The sequence below is a fragment of the Penicillium antarcticum genome (assembly GCF_028974205.1).
Source record: "Penicillium antarcticum strain IBT 31339 chromosome Unknown utg000001l_segment0_segment0, whole genome shotgun sequence".
NCBI classification, from domain to species: Eukaryota; Fungi; Ascomycota; class Eurotiomycetes; order Eurotiales; family Aspergillaceae; genus Penicillium; species Penicillium antarcticum.
Genome location: NW_026695299.1, coordinates 340,449 through 358,397, shown reverse-complemented (window position 1 = coordinate 358,397; position 17,949 = coordinate 340,449). Strand labels below are relative to the sequence as shown.

The following is a 17,949-nucleotide window of genomic DNA, read 5'->3' as shown; positions in this document are numbered from 1 at the left end:
ACCACCGACTTAAAACCTCACAATACCTTCAATCGGTACATTAAATCTCTCGATCCCACCGACGACTGAACGACCTGCTCTATATACACAGAGCTCGCCGCCATCTCCTATTTCTTCCCTTCTTTCCCCTCTACCTTTCTGAAGCTTTCACATTGATCCCTGCCATTCACATCTTGCTCAGCTTCTAGCCTCCAAGCCTCGTTTCTGAACCTCGCCTTGGTTCGTCTCACCTCAAACCTCCCACCCATTTCGCCGCCTAATACATCCCACCCTCCGCCAACAATGGAAGCCTCCCGCCCATCCACCATCCCGCCGGCCAACCCCCGAGCGTGGAAATCGCCTACAAGCGCAAGTGCATTGCGCTAAAGCGCCGTCTGGCCGAAATCGAGACAGAGAATGAGTTGATGCGCACTCGCAATAGCCGGAGCCACCAGTACATCCAGAAGATGCGGCTGGAGACATGCATGCTCCTGGAGCGGCTGAACAAAATCACCGGCATGTCCGAGGAGGCCAAGGCCGGCGCTATCAACGCAGATCTGCGTGCGCGCGCCGCTGCAATGATGACTAGCTCTGGTGTGCCCGAAGGCACTGGTGCCACCCTGGAAGATGACACCGAAGGCAGCTCAGATGAGCAACCCCGGACTGTACGTTCCACTTCCTTTCATCTTGCTCTGAGAACACATCCTCCCAGCTTCCCTTTCACTCCGGTCTTGCTTTGATTTCTCACGTTTCGTCGTTGTGATATCTGGTCTAACATCTCTCACTTTGCAGCCTGAAGAACGTCCCCTACGCGTCAAGCGCTCCCGCAAGTCTGCCGTCCCCGGTATCGACGGCGATGCTGAAGATCTCCCTGCCGGCCCTGATGGTCACCACCATGAGCATATAGACCCGGCTGGTCTGCCCCATCACCTCCCGGCTCCCACCCAGGAGTCGCTCACTCATTCATTCCGCGTGCAGACTGGCAATGGTTCTGCCGATCAAACCCCTGCCGCCCCTGAGGCTGGCCCCGAAGCTGGGGCTATGCCCATGGATATGGATAAGGGAGAAGTAAAGGAAGAGGCAAAGGAACAGTTTTAGTCGGGAAGCTGTCTGTTTTGTTTTTAGGCGCCCCGATAAGACGTGGCCTGGGCCTGGGTTGTTTACTTTGTTCTATTTTCTTTTATTTATTTATTTTTATCTTCCTCATTTGTTTTCGGCGGGGATTCTATGCATCGGGCGTGATGCGGGGCGGGCTTTACTTCTTTTCTCCCGGCGTTAGGGCCCGAATTTATCTGAGAGATACCATGCCGGATGCATGGCTGATGCACTTTATCTTCTTGAGTAGTTTGTAGATATTTGTATCATGGCGCATTGATATGTAGGCAGTATATCGTGAAGAAAGGTGCATAAAGCACAAACATCTGTCACCACTGCTGTACCTTGACAAAGCTTCAACACACTCTCTGCTTTGCTTTAACATACAGCTTCCCATACTCCCAGGTGTGGCCGCCTATTGATATGCTTCTCAATTACTATCTTAATAAGCCTATTTCCATGTAATCACTGTAAGCTATATCATTTGACTCTAAACTTCGTGACCTTGTATGTGTCACGTGAAACCCATAACTGAGCCCTAAAGTTCTGCTGATAGATTGGCCAATACTTCGCAAATCTTATTCCGAGACCACCGACCTTGTAATCCGGGTCCAAGCAGGTCATACTGCAGGTAGTCGGCTCTGAAAGAGGTAAACAAAGGCGAGAGAATCATTCAATGAGAATGTCATCCTCAATACATGATCTTTGAAGCTGTTCAAGGTAGTCCGGAGGCATTTCGACCAAAATACCTGGTTCTGCAAATCTGGAACCAAGTCGCTTTGGAACACACTGGGGGTGACCTTGAATTTAAGAACAACATATGTTGAGGCTCGGGACTTCCCTCAATAGTCAAGACAACTTACCCTTCTTAGCCGATTTGTATACATAACTACTTTTAGCAAGGCCTACTTCGCTGAGAGCGCAATAACATCCTAACGAGGTAACCAGTGACTCTGGACTTTTAGGCATTGTCCTAGTCTAACGTTTTCACTGTCACCTAGATTACTTTTCTTCAAACGACAAAGCCAAGGAAAAAAAAAAGACCCGAAACACTCCACAAAAGATGAACCCAGTCCATGAAAGATTCAGACGCTATAGATTTCTCAAAGACTTCTTTGATATTTTTAGAAATAAGACCAAATGAGATGGCAACGCCCTCGATATTCGAGTAGCACGTATTTAACTAGCGCTATCACCCCGTCCTAGCCTTCATCCTCGCTCATAGAGAGACCTCTATCACCACCTTCTACAAACCAACCAACCAACCGCACACTCATCGAATCCAGATAATAAACCCAATCAAAATGCCCGAGGCAATTTTCATTCGAAATGGCTGGTACGCAGGCGAAGAAGACCCCGCAAACCACGAGAACCCCTGGTACGTCGACGTCTTCTTCAAGGACCGCGATATGCGCAAGAGTGACAAGTCTCTCATGGACATTCTTGTCTCCGAGCTCTGGAGGGGACACGCCGCTATCACGGCTGAATGTCTGCATCATGCCCACTCGCACTGCATCTCGCTCTTGATTGATCATGACGGCACTGATATGGAAAAGAAGCACCTTGCCTATCTCTTGGCTAGGAAGATTCGTGATACTGTTTATGCGGGGCGGACGACTATTAGTCGGAACAAGCTTTTCCGGGGGGAGGGCCTTGGTATTATTGGGCTTGAATTTGAGGGTCCTCAGTTGGAGTATCGTTAGGAGATGGAATGCTCTTGGGAAGGAGAGGGGGTTTGGTTTGGGAATTCATAAGTAACATAGATTCAGGTGCTTAGTTGGACCAGAAGGCATCACAGCCTTCTCGGTGAATTGGTGAATCCGTAAGCGATGAGACAAGTAGTGAATGTGACAAACATGAATACCTTGACAAGTTCAGCTTCTCTTTCACGCTTTCTCGCTATTTTCGGGAACTACTTAGCGTTTCGGAACAATACGCTACACGTGGTAGGCAGGCGAGGTATGTAATATGAAGATGTTATGTGTGGCTAAAGAAGAAGATGAATATAGACTTAAGGTAGAGAAGGGCACTAGGGCCGAAAGGGTCTTTATACTAAGGCTATTCGATTGAAAGAGAATGACCCTGAAAGATGGATTGAGGAAGAAGAATCCTAGCCCAAGAGAGCTCTACACAACAGGGACGATGATCGCTCCAATCCAATTCGCTAATCTGATAGACCTGCCGAACTGCTCTGTTCTATGTGGGCACCTCCTCCTGGTCCACAATCAACAAATTCGTGAAACGCAAATGAACCTCGTCCTTGACCGTGTAATGCATGGCGCCAATGGAAGTGCCATGACTTTGTAATACATGGGCGATGACACCCTTCAGCCTCCCGTCAGGCCCCCAGACCATCAGGCTACAGCTGTCGCCATGTCGCATCGGGCCCTCGCGGTTTTGATTCCGGAACTCGAAGAGTGTCGCCTGGCTCTTGGGACCAGCAGCGAGCAGAGTAACCTCTTTGCCTTTGAAAGGGATTGTGAAAGATCGAAGCCACAGGCCTCTTTTACGATTGTAGATGTGGTACCGTTTCTGGAATTCGATCTGCCCGGATCTATTAGAGAGTTGTCTTTGTGACGATTTGGGAAAAGGCTTACTGCGGGAGCTTGGTTGAGTAGCGTATCAACTTCGATATCGAAGACATTTTCCTCGCTGCTCAGCTCCATAGAGAGTCCTGGCCATCCGTTGTTGTAGAGATCCATGATGGGGTCTGGGGACGTGAAATGTTCTATCCGCGTTGTGTGTCCGTCTGCGGGAGGGTTTAGTATTTCACTCATCCAGGGAGGGAGAAGAGTGATACCTTCAGTATTTTCTATCACACTACTCAATACTTCCACCTCGCCCTCTTTCAAAAATATGTTAATGTCCTATTCCCTGTCATGGCTGGGAGGAAGCTTACTGAGTTTCCAAGCATGATGCAGTGACAGATACTCGGGCTTCTTGACATCCTTTCTCTGGTAGTCGCGGAGGCTGATGCGGAAGCTAACAACCTTTTTCTTCCTCGTAATCTCCGCTATGCTCTTGAACTTCTCGGGGATATTCTCATAGCCGCGGATCTGGCCAATGAACTCGCCGAGCGGGGTGACATCTTCTTGCTATAGTCGAGCATCAGAATTGGGACCAATATTGTCAAAAATATCAGGGTGATACCTTGATTACTCTCCAATTATGAGATGGAGCAACGGTTGGGCACCATGCAGGAGGGCTTCACGAGAACGTAAGTTTTATGTAGCGGTCAGGGACTGGCAAACAACCACTTACTTGTTGCAAAGCAACGTGTCTCCGCCTTGGGCCTGCCATGAGATAGAGCTTTGCATGTTTCGATTTGAGCTGGAATTCTTTGCATTTGTCTGGTTCTCCTGGCTGTAGCTGGCACTTCCAGACACATAACTGGAAGAGAAGGATGCGGCAGCGGCAATCTTCATGGCACTAGCGGCCTCATCCTCGGTCGTTGAACCAAGTGCAGAGAACTTTTCGGATGAAAAGAGCCTGCCTCCGAGCTCAATTCGGGTGGCAAAAAAGTGGCCTGTTGATGATCAGCTTTGCTGGACCCGTCTCCATTCAAGTCTTACCGTATTTATGATGGAACGCAATCAGAGAAGATGCGTCCTTCACATTCGCCAGGTCGGTGGCACATTCTTCTGAAAGGTCGACGCCAAACTGATCCAAATACAGAACGACGCGAGGGAACTAGCCGGAAGGTGTGAGTTGTTTGATAGAGAACCGAGCTGCGAAACTTACGTTGTAAGTGATATTCATGGTCTTGGTGTCAGCAGTGTTTTGCGAGCTCAGAGCATTGTTCTCACTCTGAGAGAAGCCAGCACTGACGGCAGCACTGAAACCGAATGCTCCACCTTCTCTGCTATGCAATTAGAGGTTGTTGGAATGGTCTGGGAGCGACGTACATGGAGGCTTCGGCCTCTATTGAGGAGAATGAACTACGCGCCATGGCTGATGCTGTGGAAGAGGCGGTTTCGAATGCGTCCACATAGGAATCGTCTCCGACAGTGAATCGGGGGATGCGGAACACTTGCTGAGGTCATGTCAGAATGGCGGACTCATTCAAGGATTTCCGGAACTAACTTCGACTTTGACATCTGCATCGAGGATTTCATGCGACGCGAATTTCCTGGGTTTCAAAACGAAGGCTAACAACGAGTCAGGAAAGCACCAGATATAGGAAAGGTTGAGGCCTACCACTATAGGGAGCACGCTCAATTCTGCGAAACTTGACCTTTTTCGATCCATCGGTCAATCGCCCCAGGTTCGAAAAGACCAGCCGATGAGCACTTAAAAGGTTGTTGTTGCGGATGACAGCGTTCCATTCCTTCTCAGACAAGTCGGCCGGGTTTCTGGTGTAGCTGGTCAGTGACAGTTCATCAAACGAGAAATGTCTCTTACACCGATGTCTCATTGCCTTCGGCGACCCAGTCTGCGCGGTTGAAGGAGCTCGCTAGTTGTTCCAGCGATGTCTGAAGCAGTTCGGGCTTGTCCTGCATAGATTGTCAATTCCGGATTCACACAACGTGACCATGTCGAAATAATACACTCAGCTTCAAGTTCAGCTCCTGCTTGATGAGCTCCTTTGCCTCTGCCTTTCTATCGGTGCTTTTCTTGTCTTTGGTCTTTATGTAGACATTGTGGACCGTAACGTTGGCGGAATTCACAGGGTTCTTCTTTCCCTTCTCATCACTCTCTTTTTCCTTCTCTGAATTCTCGAAGAGGATTCCCATGTAATCTGTGAACGACGTGGAATCATTGACCTGGGCACCAGTCGCACTACAGAATGCAGAACCCGCTCTAGATAGCCATCAGCTCTGAATCGTCTGAATCCGCGCCTCCTACATCCACGTACCTGCTAGCGTCGAGACCACCATTGTCTATCAGTGCTTTCCGTATCTCTGAGAGCGTCTTGCCGGAGACGTCGAAGTCCTTCAGGGGGACGCAGTTGGTCTTCTTGGTCCTTGCCTCCTGGCCATCAACGACGTTGACATCGAGTCGGACCGCCATGGTTCGGGGGTTTGATCAGTAGACACTGAAATAAGTCAAGAGAAATGTGTTTCAATTCTGTGTCCAGGAACTCTGGCTGTCTTTATGGGTGTAACTTGCGCTCAACTTGCAATGCCCCTCAGCTCAGCTCAGCCTCTACTTCATCGGTGGATCCATCTGGCGCGAGATTTGCCGAGAGATCGTAGATCTAAGAACTTGCGGGGTGGCAGCTCCATGATTGGACTCTGCGTAATCACTTGTATGCGAGTCAATCGATGAGGAATCCATGATCACACACCGCTATTCCTTTGCTCAGAGGCATCATCATCTTTCTGCAGTAGCGACGGTAATCGTCGTCTTAGTGAAGCATCGCCCTCTCACACCGCTGAATTGGAGCTGCAAGATGCCGATCTCGCAGGAAGTTCAGTCTCTTCACCCATATGACAGGTAGTGCGCCAAGTCATACCTGAGGAATCCCCTCCTGACTGGTAGGTTTCAAGACAAGTTAACATTCAAAGAACTTATCATTTAATTGTCCCAGTATCCTATGTCAGACTACTTGTACTTGGACACGGTCCTACCACCGACCCATTAAGGCAGAATAAGGCCTTAGTCCCGATTCTAGCATGCCATAAGTTAGTATTCGCAGGGAGGTGAAAGCAGGAGGTGTTTTCAGTGAATCAATACGGCACAGGGTCATCATTATAGGCCGTCATGGAGGCTTCTCTGCCTTGAGCCTTGCACCTCCCCAATTCCGTGTTGCTGTCGGCAGGAAATGGTGCATGATGCCAAAGATCACTATGCGGCAATAAGTCTAGCTTGCCCGTGGCTTATACGGCGGAAAGTATCTTGGATCTTATGCCAAGACAAAGTGCAACCCTTGTGCAAAGAGCTCCCAGCTGAATGCTGTTGTCTCATGGACGGAAATCAGGACCCGTAACGTTGGATGTACGGGTTCATGCTGTCCGGGGGTAAAACAGAGTCACAGTCAGGTACCAGGCTGCCCTGCAACGGGTCTATACTGGGTTCTATCTGAGACCTGTCTCTAGTGACTTAGTGTAGGATAACAGAAAGATGCATGAGACCCCAGATCGCGTAAGTTACCTGGGTGTTGACTCTGGCCTTCTCTTTTCGTCTTTCTATGAATCACTTTCTTACCCCTTTCTCGGCAGATTCATGCACTCCAGAGTTGTCCGACTGATATTGCTCGGCCATTCTACTTTGGTTGCATGGCATTCACCAACTGTTCGGCCATAATGCCCTAGCCGCAGGATCACTTCGGGCTACCACCAATAGCAAAGGGGCCCAGAGCAATGGACTACCCCTGTTAGAACTATAATTAACCTAAAGCCCGAGAAACCTCTCCGAGTAAGGCTCAGACTTCCTGAATAGCTGCATGTTTCTCATCTGGTCCGTTGGTATTGCGCCTATCAAATGGTATCGGGATGCATTCATAAACTATGAACAAACTACCAAATAAAGCACCATTTGTACGAAAGCATGACCCCAAGCCGTAACACCGTTCCCCGAATCAAGCATAAGCATAAGCATAAGCCACACCAACTCCGATACTATTAGACACGATAGGATACTATTGGGAACAAGAATGGCAGCCGAAACATCGGATATTGGGGTCTTCGTTCATGTACAGCTGAAGACCAATCGAGGTTGGTAGATGATGCAGATTGACGGAGGGATAATTTGGATGAACGATGTGATTGGGTAGGCGATAATTCGGCTTTGGTGGATGAAGACAGGGGGTTCCCTGTCTGGTGGAGTTTGTCGCTGGGCAGATATGGCTGGATGGGCCGTTCCCGGCATGCCGCCGTGTTCTTTCTGCGACTGGCGGATCGGAGTGAAACAGGGCAAGCGCAGAAAGATAGTGTTAGCGCATATCAGGAGACTTGGTATTCGCATCAACTTGTTTGGTCGAGAAAAGTTCAGATGTCAACGAGCAATCTTTAACGCTCTAATCCACTCCAGCGTAGAGATCCACAACAATATTGATTGCGGCCACGAGGATTTCCGCGGCGATCAAAACAATGACTAATAATTGTTAGATGAATCAATATCACAATTGCAGTGGAACTTACCAATCCATTCGAGATACTCGCCGTGGCGGTGGGTCAATTGATCCTTGAGGACGGCAAGCAAATCCGCAATAACATCCAATCTCTCTGTCAACAGACTGACACGTTGATCCATCTCCAAATAGCTTCGAACTGCTTGGTACACAGGTTCCAGCTGTGGCTCTGCCCAGAAAAGTTCCGGGCTATCTAGGACAGATCCCTGTAAATGGATGTTGATGCGGAGAATAAACAGCTCTCCGATCTGCATGTTGATCTGCTTGCGTGTGAGGTTGACACTACCAGTCTGCGCAATCTGGGCAGGCAGAGGCGCGGTGTCGGTAATGGTTTCAGACAGAAGATCCTCGAAAAGCGAGGTCTTGACAGATTGGGCTAGAGCATGAGAGATAGCCAGCTTGATCATGTTGTTTCGTGGGTCACGAAGAGAGATAAAGTCGTTGTAGATCCTGGCCTGGTATTCACGCGCATAGTAGAAGTTGAAATTCTCAATCTGCGTGTCATCAGGACTCAAGATGGACGTCGCAAATTTCGAGATGTCTGACAAGAATCGTGATTCTTGCGCTGGCGACATTCCCCATATTACGACTGTGCCGTAATCAAAGAGGAATACCTCCGGTGTGTGGATTGTGGTGTCAATGTCGGGGGTATCTTGGACGACTGCTTGCTCGGTATGGTCGGCTGAATGTCCAGCCTCTTCATGCAAATCAATTAAATCATCCCTTCGGCTCTTTTTGTTGTCTTCCACCTCCACGGCACTGTCCGAGTACCTTCTTTCGCTGGGTCGTCGCTCAGGGTGTCCATTGCCACTTGGGTCGGCGAACATCCGGCCCTTCTGCTTTTCTTCATATTGGTAGTCGAAAGGCGAGTAGACACATTCGTCGTAAAGTTTGGGATTCGCTCCACGGGTCTTGCTTCGCGACTTGAGGAACTTGATCACGCCCTCCAACCGATACGAATTAGCCGTACAGTAAGCTGTGACTCGAGGAATGCGATCGCGGTCGGCCTTGCCTAGTCGGGCAGCATGGCTTCGTGCGGCGGGATCCTTGATTCGAGTGATTTGCGAATAGACATCCCGAGGGAAATCTCCATCAGAGGCTTCTTCCTCTTCGGTCACCGGATCGGGGAGCAGCTTCAGTTTCTGCGCTTTCTTCGTAGTTCGCTGCGGTCCAATCTTAGACGCCGGGTGGGATGGGTATGATGAAGCGTTGAAGGGAGCAGCGCCATGGCTGTTGCGGCGACGGAGTTTGCTGTTCAATGCTGAGAGCATGGGCTGGCTGCCCGGACGGGGCTGGGTACCCTGGGCATTAACATTGAGGACTGGAGGTGAACCCGTATGCAAGGGTCGGAACGTAGGATCGGAGGTCGAGGAGGTACCATAGGTGCTGATTTGCGTGAGCGGATTGAATGATACCGACCTCGACGTCCGGCTCGCCCGAGGTGACGTAGAGGCCGGATTGTGCTGAGGCAGCAACGGAGAATTCTCTTCTGGCATGATTGAATTGAAATATAGACTTAGACGACAAGCGCCATTGGCGGAATTGGAGTGCAGGAAAAAGGAAAGAAAAAGGAAGCTGGGAGCTCCCCATGCACGTGTTCCGCCTTATTAATCGGTGACATCGTCACTTTTTCCAAGTTTGGACTGCAGCGACTGCCCTTCAACATGTTATTTACTGAAGGTTGTCTATCGTTACATTATTTCCTTTATTTGTTTGATTCAACAATATTTGGACCTCCTAAATGACTAAATTGCTATGTACATGACTTGGTTCATAGGTTTCACTAACACCGAACACCATGCAACCTTGGGAGACGAACAAAAAGCCTCCATTGATTGATCACAACATGGCTGTAAATGACGGCACGTTGCATGCCCAGTCGACACCGACTTTCACGTTGCGCTAATGGGCCCCCGAAGACGGGGAAACATGGCTCGCTGCTGTGTGTATTGCCCGAGTAGTGGCTTTGGTAGGTTGCAGTAACATGCGACTTCCAGACGGATTGGAAATATGCGAAAGTAAATAATAATCGCTTTTAATGGTCATACAAGTTTTGACGTCAGCTTCAACGGCGAACGAACCCACCAGGTCCGCTTGCTTTCTTCCGGAGCCCGTTGCTTGCGGAGTTACGGGTCCTCTGCAACATGCTGCCCTTGAGGTTTTTTCCAGCCTTGGAGACTCGAGGGGCCAAAGCAGGCTTCGAGCTCTTCTTGGTGGAGGGCGCATCAAGCACTCGAATCGAGACATCTCCCAGGTTGACATCCTTGGGAATCTTGTCCTTCTTGTCCAGGAACCTCAGCTTATTTGACTTCTTTGGCATGGCGAAATCATCGGCTGGGGGCGTGGGAGGGCGAATTACGGGATCGGCGTTCAGAATGTCATCGGGAAGCAAAGCAGGAAGAGCTGCCCGTCGTGCATCTTGTGTAGTTGTGCCCTGAATAGTGGCTGTGCTCTCGGAGAGGAGATCATCGGAAGACTCCTTAGGCTTAACGATAGTCTTGGCCTGCAACTTGCGGCGCTCGTCCAGTTTCCGTCGCTTCTCTCTCTTCAGCTGTTCTTCTCTGTAGGCATTGTTAGCAAAATCCATTCGGCGGAAATTGGCAATAGGACATACAATTGCTTCACGGTCTCTCGCTTTTTGGCCTGCTCCTTCATTTTCAATAGCTGAGCCGAATTATCAATGGCCTCCGGCGCATCGTCATCACTATCCTCATCTTCGTCCTCCTGCATCGGATCTTCTGGGATCTCTTCAGGTAGTGTCTGGGGATTTTCAGGCTCTTCGCTGTCGAAACGGAAGTGGTTCTTCTTCTCTGCGGGCGCTTTCTCTCCGTTCACGTTGGATGTCTCCGGGATATCGCTGGCTTCTTCGGTTCCCATAGCCTTGGGATCACTCTTTCTTCTCCGCTTGGTCTGCTGCTCATCGGCCTTGTTGGCCTTGCGCTTTCCGTTGGCAAGTTCGGGCGCAACTTCGCCTCGTCGTGTAGTCACCATAGTGGAATCGGCAGAATCTGAATTTTCTGGTCGCGCGAATAGACCCTTGGCAGCAGTGACCAAGTGAGCAAACATAGAGTGACAGAATTGAATTGACGTGCAGGTCGAGAGGTTAAGCAAAAATAAAAAATCTCTCGGCGATTGGGATTTCCCGAGAGCGGAGACTGATAAGCTACTCCGCCTTATCTACTTCACTACACTTGACCTCTTCAGTATATCCTTAGTTGTCTTTGTTTTATTCTATGTTTAATTGGTTATTTAGTTCCTGTGGAGTAATTCCATTTATTATTGGCTTCAACTAGTCATGTTCTATTCGTTGGTGCTACGAATGTCAATTTTGTTCACTCCAACATGTATATATATAGCGTTCACCATACAAAATATGGAAATCGACTTAGTAGCAATGTTGTATCTTACAAAAAGGATAATTTTTGACTCAACCACTTGTCTATATGACTATCAGCAGTAACCAAAGCGTGACCAAGCTCTCTAGGATAAGATTTACAAGCAATACAAGTTTCCAGCATATGCTGAGCACCCTCAACAAAAGCAATGGATGAATCATTACTACTAGAATTCATATGAAGCTTCTCCGCATTTAGATACTCCCAATGACCAGTGTCACCCATATTGAGAAGAGGAACGGTGGTACCCTTAATAGAAGCAACAGGGGCCAGCTGGACGGCGGCATAATCAATGCCATTGAATCCATCAGCTCTGTATGCGAAATTCTATTGACTCGGATGGCGAATGTTGATAAATAACGCTTGATGATTGTTTTGAGGGCGCCATCTTGCCAATCTTGTGCGAGATTGTTGAAGTTGCTGGGGACTCGCACAGCGGGTACGACTTGTCGAGTTGTTCCGTTCTTGTGGAGTAATGACCAAGCATGTGTGGTGTGTGTTAAGTATCTAGTATCTTGGGCGAACGACTTGTTGCTGAAGCCGGTATACAGGGTGTCAATAATGGCGGATGGCTCGTCATCGGTGTATATGCCATTTCCTGCTTCAATGGCTGTTAATCTCTCCTAGGCATAGGCGAGGATACGTTTGTTGCATACGACTACACCTGTCTAGAAGTTCTTCTTGAATTCGGTGGTGCAGTTTGAGAGAGATTTGTTCACAAAGCCATTGGCTGGTTCGAAGAGGTTCAAAGATTGGTTGAGCTTGGAGCCTGATAACTCGTCGATGATCGCTGGGTTTAGACTTAACAGAGCCATTGTTGAGACCATAGTTGGCACAAAGATAAGTCCGTCGGCAGGCTGGAGGCCTTCTATTGCACCAGAGCAGGGGTAGATCTTCCCTGACCCCTGGTAGGCAGAGGCACCGTTCTCGGCGACGTTCGGGTATGCAGCCATCATAGCACCACCGCCGCTGTGACCGAGGATTGTGACCGAGCATGACGACCTGGTCGATTTCGGTCAGGTTGCGCAGGTACCCCATTCCCTGGTTCACATTCGTTATCATATCTTAAAAATTGAGGTCTGACACATATCCGCTCTTGCTGGCATCGTTGTTTGCACAGAAGGTCGTGAAGCCCCGTTTGGGCAGCTCGGTACAATCAGAGAAGGATGAATAGCCCTGTTCGGCATGCATCACATAGACTGCAATTCAAAATTTCGGCCCAGCTATAGCAGGCCGGTAGAGACCACCAACAAATACCATCGTCATCGAAGTCAACTAGCTCCGGTGTTGGAAGATTTGTGTTTTTCGAGGCGAGGTCAGCTGGCCGAAGACTCCAATGGCCACCAAGGCTGCAATTCCAGTATGCTTCAAAGATAGCATGGTGAACTTCACCTATTCAAGAAGAGGATTGAGAATTGTAGATGGAATGATTGACAGCGGTAAGTCTATCCTTCAGACACCGAAACAAGCTTAATTTGTCTAATGCATAGTTTAGATAAGGATGACGCGTGCTACTGCGTCTTGCAAGGAGAAGTCGAGATGTAGATCAAATGGGGTAGCGTCATCAGGTACTTCGTTCAGATGTTCTAGTCCGTGACGAAGCTGGGAGATGCTGCCCTTTTTACATTGTAAAGCAAGGCGTGCCCGACCCAGATTTGTGCAACGACCAGGAAATATAGGAGTATGATATTTGTACATCATCCTATGCGGAATCTAGTACTAATTAAGTATAGTCTGCATAATTTGCTGTGTGCATGGCAGGGAGGGAAAGGATTTTACCAGCTTTCTTCGCGGCATTCGATGCCCTTGGTTGAGATCATTACCTCTGACTGTGCTTAATTCTAGGACATGATCTGATTGATTTGGAAAATGTTATTTCATAGTCGTAACATGATGTCTGTTAAACAGACACAGTTTTTGCAGTTGAATATTCCAGCATCTTAGTACGACATATGTTCATGCAGTATTGCTATGCCCAAATACCAAGACCCCAAAATCAACAGAAATTTGCCCGTGAATTAAACGTGCAACACAATTTCGCCAGTCATGCAAGTCATACATATCTCATGTTCAGTTCATAAACGCCATCATACATGCCGCCAGATCCAGATCGAACGCCATAAAAGCCAACCAACCCCAAGGAACATGCAAAAAGATGGCAAAAAGCAAATTTAACTGGAATCACTTTCCAGCAGCTTTCGCGGTCCAGTATTCCATGTGCTTGCGGACACATTCCTCGCGCTCCTCAGCCTCCTCACGGAATCGAGTAAAGTCATCTTCTCCAAGATCACTAAGCTCTTCCCACATCTGGTTGTATTCATCCTGATCGTTGCCAGTAACCGCCCACATGTTCTCGCGAAGGCGTTTGTTGCGCTCGCGGTCCTCCTCAATGCGCTGCTCGATTTGCTTCTTGTCGAGGCGTATCTGAGGGGTTCCAGCCTTTGACTTTCTTCCGTCCTCGGTTCCTTCGTCGTGTTCCATATCGGGGTGGGTATCGCGATCCTTCAGAGCGGCGTCGATCTCGGCCACACTCTCGGCAGTGAGGACTTTCTTGCTCTGGAGTCCGCTGAGGACGTGACGGACGTGCTTGACGTTGGCTGCGCCAGTGCCATCAGGAGGAACAACCGAATCGACGACGCGGAGAATATCGCGCTGCATCATGCGGACATAGGTGGGGTGGTTCTCCTTAAGCGCCATGTCGCAGAGATGCTCGATGAAGTACATGATGTTTGCGCGGTTGTTCATGTTGTTCTAAGAGTGAACAAATTAGTCGCGATCCAATGCATTCAATTGTATTGTGCTTACTCGCTCAAGCTGCTCTAGGATACAGGAATGGAGGTCCTCATCCAGGTCCCGATATTTGAGCGCATAGAAGGCAGCTTTCTGCGCAGACGTGACTGAGGCACTGAGGTGCTGCAGCTGAGTCGTGAAGCGCATGCGCACTTCAAATGGATCAACCATCATCTTGCCTTCCTTTTTCTTGCCTTTTTTCGCTTCAGTCGGAGTAGCGACAGAGTCGTCATGAGCCGGAGTAGCCATCATGATAGGCACCGATGGATATTATGTCAGCGGGTGGGTCGTCAGAGTTAGGCGGGAGCAGGGGAGTTGCGGAAGAAGAACTAAATGTAAACAAACCACCTTAAAACACTGGCCTTTTGAAGGGAATTATAATACTAGAGGGATTTGATCTGAATTTTCTTCTATTATTATTGAAGTCACAAGCTACTTGTCTGTCCATTTACCATATCTAACAAGAGTAAAGGCTTTACCAGCTAACATCTCCAATAACATCATGTAGATCCTACTGGAAATGAAAAATTTACATATTAAGATGATAGCAAATTTCAAAAAGAATCCCGTCTCAAAGAGCTGCTCAGACTCGATCTATCATTTCCATCGAGTAGACCGACTTCTTCAGCCTCATGGCGATTCTGGAAATCGTGGAAGTCCTCGTCTCTGAGCGCCTCTTGACGGCGAAATTCAACACCATTAAGTACGGACCAGACGTCTTTCTTGGTCAGTAAGCCTTGCAAGATACCTTTGTTGGCAAAAAGCACGTAGCGCAGGCCCAGGCGTTGAAACATCTTCAGGACAATTAGGAAGGTGATGTTGCTGTTCAAAGTGATGGGAGTCTGGTCCATCCACGGTCGTAGATCAAGGGTATCAACAGGGTCTGCAAACGGCTGATGGGAAAAGAAGACCTGAGTCTCCTCAGAGAGATTGCGGGTAGTTGGAGATGTCGAGTATTTCAATGCAAAGGATAGCTCATTGCGCGTAATGTAGCCCAGAAGAATGGGTTTCGAGGTTTCCGAGACAACGGGGAACCCGCGGTACGTAGTGTTAGCAATTAGACCGCGGATAGAAGCAATCGTATGACCAGTTGCAGTCAGAACGCTAATGTCATCCACAGTCGTCATGACTCGGTGGGCAGACACATCTGGTGGAGTGGTATCATCGCGATGGTCGAGGAAAGGATATTCATTCAATCGAATCCATGACTCGTAAATACCTCGTTTCCCGAAGATATCACCGCACCACTTGGAAAGCATCACAGCAATCATGATCGGGATCACGTATGTTAATGCGCCGGTCAACTCGAACATGATAACGACAATTGACAAAGTCATTCGAGTCGCACCACCGAGAGCAGCGGCCGCTCCAATAATGGCATATAAACCAGGAGTGACGCATGGAATATCTGGCTCACATTTACTAAACAAGAAAGCTTTCGGGTAGGCTTCCTGCCACATGCGCATAAGAATTCCAAGTGCACGCCCATAAAGAGCACCGATGGCGACCGAGGGTAGAATGATACCCGCAGGAATCTCAAGTCCAAAAGTCAAAGACGCCAAGAAGAAGGCCAACAATGCAGCTGCTACCAAAAGGATTGCCACGCCGATTGAGGCTGATCCTGTTGCACAGAGGCCGAAACGATCAAAAGTCGAACTGCTGCACTCAGCAAACAGCGACTGAACAAGCTCCGAGTTTTGAGCCCGCATGAAATGATTCGGGTAGTTGATCAAAGCTGTAAGGAGAGCAACTACAACGACTTCGAGTATCGGCCGGGAAGAAGTTCGGCCTCGTCTCCATGTGGCAATTTTCGTATTCAAACGAATGAGGAATGCACCGTAAAGACCGCCGATGATACCAAGGATGATGAAAGGAATAATCTCAAAGCGGTGCCAGCCTCGAGTGTATGTGACTTGATATAGCACAATTTTGCCTGTTCGGAATGGGTTGAGGGCTTGTAAAACGACAGCTGCAATCATGGCACAAACAAAGCTTTGCCACATGGTTTTGTCCGGGAAATAATAGGAAAGTTGCTAGAAATGTTAGTAAGAAAGCGAAGGACGGAAATTGCGAGTGACTATACCTCCAAGCTGAAAAGTACACCGCCAATGGGGGCTCCAAACGCGACAGAGATACCGGCAGCAGCGGCGGCGGAAAGCACCTCGCGTTTTCGGGCTACATCATTAGCTTAATAATTACCAAAGATGAAAATACAGAGGCATACCTTCGTTGCCATTCAGACTCGGGAATGGTTTCATCAGGATATTGGCACAGCAGCATGCGACGTGCACAAGTGGACCTTCTTTTCCGAGCCACAATCCTGATGCGACAGAAAGACACTTCAAACAGTCAGTATGGGAAATTCGTAGCAGAGTATCGACCTCTCCAGCGACTGACCAAGCCCAAAGATTTGATGGTAAGTGTCCATGGCCCCATGAAATGCCGAATGACAGTTCCACCAAGGACGGTCTTGATCTCAGGAATTCCACTGTGTCGAGCGTAGATGGCATAATTTCGGACCAAAAAGCAAGCACATGCAGCAAAGAAGACCGAAAACACAACATAGAAGATGTATCCAACCGTATATGATCCTCCGTTTGAGGTTGCACCCAACGCAGTGCCCCATGGTGTCCAATCAAGACACTTAGTCTGATCTATATAGCGCATGTTTTAGCACCTGAGGCTCAAAGGTTCGACTGCAACAACTTACCATCAAGACCCCAGCAGCAAAAACTCTTGTTCAAATAAAACTTTCCACCACCGCTGCCATTTTTGCAATAACCGGTCTTCAAGTCACCTAACCAGTCTGTTGCAATGTCGATACAGGCGGCGATTATGCCTACTGCAATACCAGTTGCGATCAACACTAACCAGACATTGCTAGCATCAAGAAGCCGACGAGCATGACCCAATAGTCCTTGTCCGCTCGAGTAGAGGAGCCGTTTCCTTTGTCGTTCCTTTGTATATTCGTAGATCCAATCGATAGCTGTAAAGTCGTCGTAGCCCACACGACGCCCGGGGCCCTCGACATACCAGTCCAAAGGCCCACTATCTTTGGCCCCATCAGGACCACCGTTGAATCCTATAGGACCGTAGGGATCAAGGGGCGATACGTCTCCATTATGTCCACCTTGCGGGGCTGGAGAGCTGAAGCCAGTACCCGATCCGCCCGCGGTAGGGGAGAGAAGATTAGATAGACTGAATCGCGATCGTTGCTTTTGTTTTCGTTTGAAGGATATCCTGTAGGCGCCTCATAGTTAGCTCCACAGTACAGAATGGAATCACTAAGACGTACGGCTCATGTAAACCCTGGGACTCCCGATTGCCTTGGAGCTGGAGGTGGTCCTGATCAGCACTTTGCGACCGGGACCGATCCTCGCTGCCAGAGCCCTGACCACTCATTGACATTGTGAAACATCAACAGACTGCAATATTAGCATCTCTCTTGCATGAAACAAGCTGTTGAAAGGAGACAATCGTCTAGGACGCGCAAGTGTGGCGCAAGCTCCCGGATCCAAGGCGGTGGAGATAGTCTAGGCGGGGCTGCGCCACAGGTAGGCAGAAAAAAAAAAAGTTACAAGATCGAAGCGGAGAGTCTCTTCACTTTCAAATTTCAAC

At 48.8% G+C, this 17,949-nt stretch overlaps 8 protein-coding genes across 8 annotated transcripts; 2 read left to right on the top strand and 6 right to left on the bottom strand.

Moving 5' to 3' along the window:
- Positions 1-404: 404 nt before the first annotated feature.
- Positions 405-1,077, top strand: N7508_000144 (uncharacterized protein; the record flags this gene model as incomplete). The annotated part of the gene is made up of 2 exons (XM_058458229.1): positions 405-644; positions 772-1,077. The coding sequence occupies 2 exons, from the start codon at positions 405-407 to the stop codon at positions 1,075-1,077; spliced, it is 546 nt and encodes a 181-aa protein (XP_058324451.1).
- A 1,301-nt stretch (positions 1,078-2,378) lies between these two features.
- N7508_000143 (uncharacterized protein) lies at positions 2,379-2,777 on the top strand (the record flags this gene model as incomplete). The annotated part of the gene is made up of 1 exon (XM_058458228.1): positions 2,379-2,777. The coding sequence occupies one exon, from the start codon at positions 2,379-2,381 to the stop codon at positions 2,775-2,777; it is 399 nt and encodes a 132-aa protein (XP_058324450.1).
- Positions 2,778-3,270: 493 nt separating this feature from the next.
- Positions 3,271-6,084, bottom strand: N7508_000142 (uncharacterized protein; the record flags this gene model as incomplete). Its single annotated transcript, XM_058458227.1, has 13 exons — positions 3,271-3,618; positions 3,672-3,919; positions 3,974-4,169; positions 4,225-4,279; positions 4,336-4,600; positions 4,647-4,764; positions 4,816-4,933; positions 4,980-5,107; positions 5,158-5,222; positions 5,275-5,426; positions 5,476-5,567; positions 5,622-5,874; positions 5,930-6,084. The coding sequence occupies 13 exons, from the start codon at positions 6,082-6,084 to the stop codon at positions 3,271-3,273; spliced, it is 2,193 nt and encodes a 730-aa protein (XP_058324449.1).
- Positions 6,085-8,032: 1,948 nt separating this feature from the next.
- On the bottom strand, positions 8,033-9,642 carry N7508_000141 (YagE family protein; the record flags this gene model as incomplete). The annotated part of the gene is made up of 2 exons (XM_058458226.1): positions 8,033-8,109; positions 8,157-9,642. 2 exons carry the CDS (start codon positions 9,640-9,642, stop codon positions 8,033-8,035), a joined length of 1,563 nt encoding a protein of 520 aa, XP_058324448.1.
- Positions 9,643-10,211: 569 nt separating this feature from the next.
- On the bottom strand, positions 10,212-11,212 carry N7508_000140 (uncharacterized protein; the record flags this gene model as incomplete). The annotated part of the gene is made up of 2 exons (XM_058458225.1): positions 10,212-10,707; positions 10,761-11,212. The coding sequence occupies 2 exons, from the start codon at positions 11,210-11,212 to the stop codon at positions 10,212-10,214; spliced, it is 948 nt and encodes a 315-aa protein (XP_058324447.1).
- Positions 11,213-12,209: 997 nt separating this feature from the next.
- Positions 12,210-12,494, bottom strand: N7508_000139 (uncharacterized protein; the record flags this gene model as incomplete). Its single annotated transcript, XM_058458224.1, has 1 exon — positions 12,210-12,494. The coding sequence occupies one exon, from the start codon at positions 12,492-12,494 to the stop codon at positions 12,210-12,212; it is 285 nt and encodes a 94-aa protein (XP_058324446.1).
- A 1,228-nt stretch (positions 12,495-13,722) lies between these two features.
- N7508_000138 (CTD kinase subunit gamma) lies at positions 13,723-14,583 on the bottom strand (the record flags this gene model as incomplete). The annotated part of the gene is made up of 2 exons (XM_058458223.1): positions 13,723-14,292; positions 14,347-14,583. 2 exons carry the CDS (start codon positions 14,581-14,583, stop codon positions 13,723-13,725), a joined length of 807 nt encoding a protein of 268 aa, XP_058324445.1.
- A 302-nt stretch (positions 14,584-14,885) lies between these two features.
- On the bottom strand, positions 14,886-17,739 carry N7508_000137 (chloride channel protein; the record flags this gene model as incomplete). The annotated part of the gene is made up of 6 exons (XM_058458222.1): positions 14,886-16,364; positions 16,415-16,506; positions 16,556-16,670; positions 16,729-16,985; positions 17,042-17,571; positions 17,627-17,739. 6 exons carry the CDS (start codon positions 17,737-17,739, stop codon positions 14,886-14,888), a joined length of 2,586 nt encoding a protein of 861 aa, XP_058324444.1.
- Positions 17,740-17,949: the final 210 nt, after the last annotated feature.